At 42.5% G+C, this 10,077-nt stretch overlaps 1 protein-coding gene across 1 annotated transcript; it reads right to left on the bottom strand.

Moving 5' to 3' along the window:
• Positions 1–728: 728 nt before the first annotated feature.
• LOC135517135 (suppressor of cytokine signaling 6-like) lies at positions 729–9,565 on the bottom strand. Its single transcript, XM_064941170.1, has 3 exons — positions 9,214–9,565; positions 7,587–7,646; positions 729–7,294 (listed from the first exon to the last, which is right to left on the bottom strand). Exon 3 carries the CDS (start codon positions 7,269–7,271, stop codon positions 5,541–5,543), a length of 1,731 nt encoding a protein of 576 aa, XP_064797242.1. The 5' UTR covers positions 7,272–7,294; positions 7,587–7,646; positions 9,214–9,565; the 3' UTR covers positions 729–5,540.
• Between the last annotated feature and the right edge of the window lie 512 nt (positions 9,566–10,077).

Here is a 10,077-nt window from a genome sequence, read left to right as displayed (position 1 = left end):
AAACAAACAGCTCGATTTGTACTTCAAGCACACGGATGATTGACAAATAAAAGATGAAGGTAATTTGAGTGTTTGAGAAAGTACTGTCAGAAAAGGAGCTTCTGTGTTTTAATTTATCATAGGTGAAATCTTTGTATGGCCCTTCACTCAATACTATACGAGAATTAGGCTCTTCATGCAGGCAACCCCGTTTTTATATTTGTTTTCCACTGGTATATTGACCAATCACATCAGATCTTTTCACATCAGATATTTTTCAGAGCTGATCCGATTGGTAAAAAAATCAATTGGGGGGGAGAGATCAGAATTGGGCTACCTATGTCCATAAAGATGGCGGCTGGGCACCTAGCGGTTAAGAGCTTTGGGCCAGGAACCAAAAAAAGGTTGCTGGTTTGAATCCGTGAGCAGATGAGGTGAAAAAGCTGTTCTTGAGCAAGGCACTAAACCCTAATTGCTCCTGTATGTCACTCTGGATAAAAGCATCTGCTCAATGAAAGACCAACGTCTGAACACAGCGGGTGGCCACCGTGTGTTGGCGATCACCTGCTCAACATGTAGAATCGTTGGGGAATTAACTGAAACTGGACAACCAATGTTCTGTGGTCAGAGGCGATAAAGTAGAACAACCCGTTCATTTTAAAGTACACTGGACCGTTGGTTACTCTGGTGTTCTCTCTAAAACACTGGAAGCAAATAGAAGAAAAAAATATATATATATTACCACAGACTCTGAATATAGTTTTTATTTATAATTTATACAAAAACTTCAACTGTATCCAAAATGTGCAATAAATCACAATCGTTTATTTTTCAAAAGAAAAAGACAATGTAAACTGAAGTTGTTTTTCCCCTTCTAAAAAAAAGGACTTACTAATAGCTAATGATTTTTCCACTGACTAAAACTGTTTACAAATTGCAAAATCTACTTTGTTCTCCCAAGGTGATAAAAGTCAGTGTGTACATACTTCAAAATGGCGACACTCTTTCCCCATAGTTTAATACAAGAAAGGCAATATCATATTCATGAAGTAACTCAAATGTGTAGAACACACAAAAACAAAACTTTTTTTTTTTTTTTTTCAATTGTACCAAAGGTGTCCATGATAGAAGCGAGAATAACCAAGATGGGGATAAAAACTGGTATTCACCAAATCATTGTAAACAAATCACCTTCATTTGCAGAGATGCGCAACAAACAAACAATATAAAATGGGTGAAGCTTGTTCGCCAACTGCTAAACAACTCATGAATTTAAAAAAAATGCTTCAGCAGTTTGAATAAGCATCAACCTCTAAAAGTCACACATAGGAAGGCAATGACTCAGTGATAATGAACAAAACAAGTCACGGGCTACTGAAGTATCATAGCAGAGAAACACCCATAATAAAGACTCAGTGAGTGTTTAGCCAATTGGGGACCAGTTTGCCTGGCTCTGCCACACAATAAATCAAGGTTCGTACAGACAGTAGTAAGTCAAAATCAAGGACTTCTAAGTACTTTTTCAAGCACTAATAGTTATTTTCAAGGGTCATCAATCTGTAATAGTTCCTTTTATGCTATTTTTTCTAGTTACCACCAGATGACAGTATAACACCACAACCTGATGGAAAAATACAACTTACTATTTCATCACTACCTTACAAATTCTACTCAATAATACATCATTTCTCTACTTATGTATTACATACATGAACAGTAAGTCAGTACTGATGTTGTAATTTGAGTAGTGATGAGCAGAGTTTTGGGCAATGCCTAATGGTGAACACATTTCACATTACTACACAATTCCAGCTTTAGGACTAGTGTTAATTGGGCATTTGGGAATCTACTACTTAATAGCTACGCAAAAGCATGTTGTTTACTGAATGGCAGCTCTAGAGTCGCGGGTCGGGAGAAGGTTGGGTGGGCTGTGTGAGGGGAAATGGCACCTGATCGGCCACCAGAACGGCGGCAGCTTAATAAAGCTGAATTTCGCTGGCGACGCGTGAACGAGGCGGTTGGTAAAAACAAAAAGCTCTGGAAGTTGTTGCAGAGAAAAAAGGTCACGATGTAGAACTGGCACTGGATGCAGCATTGTCTTCCGTCCTTCATGTGGCTCTTCGGGGCCGATTCACCCATGTCAAAGTCTGACGCATTTTTGTGCACCTTACACGGTATGAGTTGATTGGGTCCAGTGATGTAGTGGTACATGTTTTTTTATTTATTTGTAGGTAAACTACACTGATCAAAAATATATAACCCGACATGTAAAGTGCTGGTCCCATATTTCATGAGCTGAAATAAAAGAACCCAGAAATGTTCCATACGCACAAAAGGTAGGATTTAATCTACATTTGCCCAGCGTTTTAGCTATTGGTGACACATAATCAGTCAGTTCTGCACCAGCCTGGCTGAGTGGCTGGTGTGGTCACCTGGCAACTAGAGCGCCAAACGTGAGGAAATAACACTGTACTCTGCCTGATAATAATATGCAAGACCAATACATTTAAAAATATATATTTTTTCTTAAACATATTTGATCAAGTACTTTTCATGTACCAACTGGAGAAATTGTCTGATTTTCAAGGTATTCCAGTACTTGAATTTCAGGAGTGCCAAATTCAATTACTTTAAGCACCTCAAGCACTTTGTCCGGACCCTGAATAAAATGTTTAAAAAAAATACAACAAAGCGTACATTCGTCAAACAATTAAACATTTTCATTTCACATTTGTTTTCTTCAATTCAATGTACCACATTCTAGTCATCGTTGTTCCTTGATAACCTAGCAACAGTCTTAGATATGAAACTGCTGTCTTACCCTTTGTATCCCATAGACATAATAACAAAATTCAGTTCATTTCATTAACAGGTACCCCACCTGTGTGTGCTCAGGAGAAATCATTCGTTGGACTGTATGTTGTGACTTTTATTAATGCCATCATTCCAGGGACAATATTAGTAAGGGGAAACAATGGAAATTTACCGGTGAGGAACCGTGCCCAAAAACGTGGCTTCATCTTCAAGCAAGTGGAGATTTGTCTTACATGATAAAAAATATTTTACCTTGCTAAAACATGCACACAGCCATTCCCTTGGTGTAACCTCTCACACACAGCTATGTCCCTGGTATAACCTCACACACACAGCTATGTCCCTGGTATAACCTCTCACACACAGCTATGTCCCTTGGTGTAACCTCTCACACACAGCTATGTCCCTGGTGTAACCTCACACACACAGCTATGTCCCTGGTGTAACCTCTCACACACAGCTATGTCCCTGGTGTAACCTCTCACACACAGCTATGTCCCTGGTGTAACCTGCAGGTAACAAACACCCTACGAGTCCACAAAATGACAGAGTTTAATGTCACAAGTCACAGGAAATAAAACGAATATTAGAGTCCTTGCACACAGAACACCCAGCTGGTGATGGCGACATAACTGAGTAGAACAATCCTTCTGCACCAGACTGACAACATTACCTAGATCCTTCATTACTATACATTTCAAAGCAATAAAATGCCAAACAAATCTTTATGCAACACTTTTGAAACATGCCGACGTCGTCTAATCTTATCTACCCTCTGCTATCCGGGTGTCATGGTAACCACCTTAGATACCAACAGATATTTACTACCTAGGCCTAGACTATACATATCTACCAGCCTACCAAAGTAGTCGGAGATCCTTTTAACATGTGTAAAACTATGATTCCTTGTCAAAGTATCTGTTTAGAAAGCACTTGCATAGCATACAGTGTATTCTTCTGTCCCTTTTTGTTCTGATACAAAACAGCCCGGCCAGACTGTGAATATGTAGGTTAACATTGACAGGAAGCATGACAGTGGATCCATTTTAAAACGTCAAACTGGAAAACTGTCATGAAGTCGAGAGTATGACAGCGTGACATCACTCATGCAAGTCATTGGGCAAACTTCCCACAAAAGCCTCAAGCTCATTCTCCATGGAGAAGGACATTACTGCACTGGGAGGGAATTCTGTCACGTACATCTCCCCTCCCACTCTCCTTGCGACCTCCCAAATATGAGGAAGGGGCTCCAGTCATCTATTCTGGCTCCCCCCCCAACCCCCTCCCCAAATGCCTCGACCTAAGCAGCCCCATTTTTGAGATTCCCTTTCACAAAGTTTCCTTAAAATGTGTTTAGTGATAAATGTTACTCTAGAAATGAAAATGAGACGTTCCCTTTTTAGTCGATACTCCCGTCCTGTGTACCGAGTTGGCCCAGGACTCTACAGCGTCTGACCGTTCAAACACCCTTCATGCACACAGAGCTAAGCATACTGTACACGGCACTTAAATTGTTCCGAGGGCAGCTTTTTCTGACACTCCTAATTCAAGAAGCAGTTAATAAATGTTTTTATCTTCAGGTTAATTACTTACTGATATTTTCCTTTACAAAGCGATGATATTGATGCATGCTTATTAAGTTGAAGTGCATGACGACACAAACTATCCTGTATCTTTCCTAATAGTACCATTATAGTGGGAGAGAGAAAGTTGTCTACATGCACCCACATACAGCTTACACTTCTTATTAGCAGTTGTCATTAACCAACTTGATGGATGACAAATAAGGTTGAATTAACCCTGTTTTAAGAACTCAGAAATTAAGAGGATAAAATTGTTTATGCAAAAACAAATTATAATAATTGTTTGTCAAAAGATATGCCCCACTGTGTTTAGAGTTGTAGGGAAATCTTTCAAAAATAAATAGCCAAATGAAGAATACATTTTAAAAAATCTGACTGGATATGCATTTCATTATGGTTTCATTAAAAGCTGGCTTGGGTTTGACATCTTAAAAGGCTGCAGTGAATTAAATGAAATGTATATTTTAAATCTGTACATTTCAGTCAGAAGGCAAAAACACATTGACATTATTCAGAAGGCTGAGCTTGCCATTCTAGCGTTTACAGTTTACTACAGCAACTGGGGAGAGAAATATTGATCTTTCCATCTCACTGCTGATAAATGTTGTTAGCTGTAACTTAGTCACGCTGCACACTTCCTGACAGATTCTCTGATATGTCACTCTGGAGGCGTGGCCACAATGACTTAACCCTTTATCTGATGAATGGATAGTCTATTATACGTCTCTGGAGGCTAGGCTACGATGACTTAACCATAACTGGGAAACGGAGATGCTATGATACGTCTCTGGAGGCTAGGCTACGATGACTTAACCATAACTGGGAAACGGAGATGCTATGATACGTCTCTCTGGAGGCTTGGCGACAATCCTTTAACTGAGAAACGGAGGACTAGACACTAATAAAAATAACCAAAGTGTAATCTGAAATTACATCCTATGTAGTGCACTACTTTAAGCTAGTGCTCTGGGCAAAAGTTGTGCACTACATACATAATAGGGTTCAATTTCAGACATCCCTGGACACAAACAAAGAGCCAATGGAACCCAATCGATCGTCTCCAAACTACAGATGTCTGTAAACCTTTGTTGAATCTCTTAAACTGAACCCAAAAGTGCAAGTTGCTAACGTTGTCTGTCCCATCTCACATCTGTGTCAACCGAGTCAGTAGTGCTTCTCCTGCAGGTAATCTTTCATCTTGTTGGGCAAAGGCAGGTTCTGAATTAGGTCAATCCTGGTATACTGTCTAATCACAAACCGACACAAGTACTGCAGAGAGCGCACGTGCATAAACCGAGACACGGGATTGGTCAGCCTGACGGGGTAGGTGGCGGACCCTGGTAAGCGAGATCTAGAATAACAGAAGGCTCCGTTCTCAGAGTCTTTGACGGAGAATTCTATCAGGTCCACCATGGACGTGTGTCCCTCCACATCAGGCTGCTCGTAGAAGCTGAAGCGTCCGTTGGAGTGTTCGATGCGGGTGTGGAGGGTCTTGGTCTGGGAGCGGAAACTAAGGCTGAGGAGGTACCTGTCGTCCGAGCTGTCCCTGACCAGAAACGAGCCGTCAGGCAGGTTGACCAGCTTCTCCTCGGCCTCCCAGCGTGTGATAGGTCCCCAGTACCAGCCCTGCCTGGCTAGCTTCTTCAGCTCCTCAGTCAGGCTGGTTACTACCATTGGTCCACTGCTCCGGACTGAGTCGTACAGCCGACTCACCCCTGGAGCAGAGTCGAGGTCAAAGTTCAGGTGTTGCCTAACCCGGGCCGCCACGTGGCCATCTGCCCCGCCGAACCTGGAGTAAGTCCTGGAGATGTTGTTGCTGGGTAACGCGGGCAGGAGAGGGGAGCGCTGGGGAGGAGCGGGGTGTTGTTGAGCGTTGACCCTGCAGCTATGGAGCATCACACCGGTAGAGCCGATGAAGAGGCCGTTCACCGACTGCGACTCCACGAAGAGGTCCGCTGGAAGGTTCCGGTTCAGACTCACCAGATCCTGGTCCTCTTGACTCTGGTGGTCGGCGTGGAGGGAACTACTGTCCGCCTCCGTCACCACCTCCATAGGCAGCGACCTGTCCAGGCAGAAGGAGTGGGGGACAGAGTGGGACCCCTCTGGGTACATCCCCTCCTCTAAAGGCATGGTGTACTGAATGTAGTCCTGTGGCGTGAAGCCCAGGACTACAGGCACGTGTTTGTCACTGTTCAGGTCTCCGTTCTGCGGCTCCTGGAAGATGTTCTCCATCTGAAAGTCATGGTGGCGGAACTCCTTCCTCACGCCATTCAGGTCTGGGCTGGGGGAATGGACCATGGCTTTAACCTTCACCTCCATTTTGATGCAGGCCTCATCTGAAGCGACAGGCCGCAGGGGCCATGGAGACGGGCTGTAATGGTGGCTACGGAGCGACGCTGATCGTAACGGACGCTGGGCCTTGACCTCGTTGAAGCTGATTGGGACCGAGGAGGAGGAGAAGGTGTCATCATCGTCAGCCGACCCCATGGCTAATGAGCCACCTTTGACCTTGGCCTTCTGCTTGACCGACAGCCTCCTCTTCAGAGAACCCATCAGGCTCTCACTCTTAGACCGGCCCTTGTTGTGTCCCGCCTTCTCCTCACCCACATCACCAATTCCCAGGTTGCAGCCCGCAAGATCTTTAGTGTAGCAGCCTCCGAAGAGCGATTCCTCCTTGGAGAAGTCGGCCGCTAGCGAGGGCTGCTGGAGCATGACAAAGTCCCCCCCTCCTTCCTCCTTGACCTTGATGTTGAGGGACTTGCGGATGGTGTTAAGGCTGATTTTCTTCATTCTAAACGGCCCTCCTTGGCAGGGGCGGCTACTCTCCTCCTGGAGTACTGAAGACGATGCTGCTATCCACAGAGTCCTCCCATCAGGCTGGAGACAGCTGGTCATACACACTGCAGAGCGCTCATCCCCTTAAGAGAAAACACAAATAAAAATCACTACAGTTCCACTTTATTTATTTTTCTTCATAATACAGTCATTTAAGTGTTTCTCGTACCAAATAATGTTTCTATAATTCTTGGGTGGGCCAACATTAGGCCGACAGTTCCTCTACCTACATTATATTGGTAATCAATACCCTCGTTCAATGCAGATAATCCTGGTACAACACAGGCACGCCTCTACAGACGTTTGACACACCCTGATGTTTACTGATAAGCTTACCCTCGTATTATCTGTGCACAGTGTAAAGTGATTACTCACCATTGCATGACTAGAATTGGTGACTCAGCTGGACTAAAGTTCCATCAGCTTCCCCTTGCTCTAGAAATAAATAAAACATGTGATCATGTTGAATCTGATCGCAATATCATGGGGATTCAAGAAATAATAATAAAAAAAGACCTACATTTGTTTGTAGGTACAACTATGAATGTCACCAACCACAGTGACATTGCGGAATCATTTTCTGAAGAGGTTTCTGCTATCGTTCACCTGGGGTCTTTACACGTCTCTTTTACAGTGTTCATCATGCTATTGTTGGCTAAATATTATTTACACACTGTTTCAAAATGAAATGTTCGATAGCCAGCTAAAATATGAACAGAATGAATGCCCATAACTAAGTATCGGTAGCTTAGGCCCTTGTCATTGCTAAAAAAAAAAGTCAGCTAGTTTATTGATTACGTTTCTAACCTCAAAAGGTCATGTTTTGACAACACATACAGTAGTTGCCATCCAAACAACCACACCTGAAATCATAGGTAGCTAACTACACTGAACAAAAATATAAACGCAACATGTTAAGTGCTGGTCCCATGTCTCATGAGCTGAAATAAAAGATCCCAGAAATGTTCCATATGCATAAAAAGCTTATTTCCCTCAAATGTTGTGCACATCTTTGTTTACATTTCTGTTAGTGAGCATCTGTCATTTGCCAAGATAATCAATCCATCTGACAGGTGTGGCATATCAAGACTCTGATTAAACAGCATGATCATTACATGGTGCCCCTTGTGCTGGGGTCAAATCAAGGCATCTCTAAATTATGCAGTTTTGTCACAAGTTGAGGGAGTGTGCAATTGGCATGCTGACTGCAGGAATGTGCAACAGAGCTGTTGCCAGGTAATTTAATGTTAATTTCTTTACCATTAACTGCCTCCAATTTGGCAGCATGTCCAACCGGCCTCACAACCACGTGTATTATCGTGTGGATGAGCAGTTTGCTGATGTTAAAGTTGTGAACAGAGTGCCCCATGGTGGTGGTGGGGTTATGGTATGGGCAGGCATACATTTTTAAGGTGTCTGACCAACAGATGCATATTTGTATTCCCAGTCATGTGAAATCGATAGACTAGGGGCTAATGTATTTATTTTAATTGACTGATATCCTCATATGCACTAAGTCAGCAAAATACTTGAAATTGTTTCATTTTTGTTCAGTTTACTTGCATTGCTATTAAATAATTGGCTGTGGTGTTAAACGGCATGGTCTTGTGTGTGCCAGCTGCCAAATTAACAATGTTAGCTAATAGCTAGTAAGCCATCTGGGCCTACTACAGTCTTTAGTTCTGCTAGCCATCTAGCGAACTAGCCATGTTTACATTGTTAAATCGTTCAGAGAGAACTGTGACATGATGAATCATAGCTAGGTATGCTAAAATCCGACGTCAGTTTCACCTTGACAGCTGAATATCAATGTAGTAAACGGCTAGTTAACAAAATGTTAATAATGTGGCGACACGTAATACTGCATTTAGCGGTCTGGTCAACAAAGTTAGCTCACCTAGCCAAATAACCTTACTATAGCTAGCTAACTTGGCTGCCTAGCTACATTCATTAGCCATGTGTTTATTAAACAATCTGTAATAATGTATATTTGGGTACTTACTTCGTTAGATGAACATCTGCATACGTGGTAATGTACACTTGAATAGCTTTTTTTTCTCCCGAAATCTGAAAATGGAGCGAGCGTTAGCTATTTTAGGCCGGAACCGAGCTGAGCTAACTTGCTAGCTACTTAGTTTAGCCAGTCGGCTAGCTTAGCAGTCAAACACATTTCGTGGAAGCAACTGTATCTCGCTAGCTATAAAAATAAAACAAAAGTGTGTTGCAAAGGTTCCCCGTTTTAGCTTTGGCTATTTATGTTGTATTGTAGTACTTCAACAAACAATCTATTTATTTAAATACTTTCTGTCGCCCTCTTCTTCTCTCCTTCTGGTGCCTGTTGAATTGTGGGAGAGAGCAAGCTGATAAATACAGCGAATCACATCCAGCCTCCAGGCTGCTGATGTATGAAACCATTTCTAAAATTCCTTCAAGACATAGCTGAAGAATGGGTCACAGAATGGTGTGTGTTTAATACAAATAATGTTATTCTATTGACCTACACATGCCCCAGACCAATGAATACAGAACACAAACATACTGGGGAACAGAAAGCAATGAACATGTCAAATATGATTTTTTTTTTAATGATGGTTGACTGCTTGGTTCTATTACCTGTTGCACCCACCATGCCATTCTCTCAGAATGCACATCATACACCCATTCAAATGACAAGCCCCAAAGGATGTCACCTTTATTTTAACTAGGCAAGTTAGTTAAGAACAAATTCTTATTTTCAATGACGGCCTAGGAACAGTGGGTTAACTGCCTGTTCAGGGGCAGAATGACAGATTTAGTCCTTGTCAGCTCAAGGATTTGAACTTGCAACCTTTTGGTTACTAGTCCAACGCTCTAACCACTAGGCTAC

This window comes from Oncorhynchus masou, chromosome 28 (assembly GCF_036934945.1).
Source record: "Oncorhynchus masou masou isolate Uvic2021 chromosome 28, UVic_Omas_1.1, whole genome shotgun sequence".
Taxonomy (NCBI): Eukaryota; Metazoa; Chordata; class Actinopteri; order Salmoniformes; family Salmonidae; genus Oncorhynchus; species Oncorhynchus masou.
The sequence above is the reverse complement of the archived record's forward strand: the minus strand, read 5'-3'. Positions and strand labels throughout refer to the sequence as shown.

Bases quoted from the DNA above. Each gene is read 5' to 3' on its own strand.
- LOC135517135 (XM_064941170.1), bottom strand. From the start codon at position 7,271: ATGACCAGCTGTCTCCAGCCTGATGGGAGGACTCTGTGGATAGCAGCA.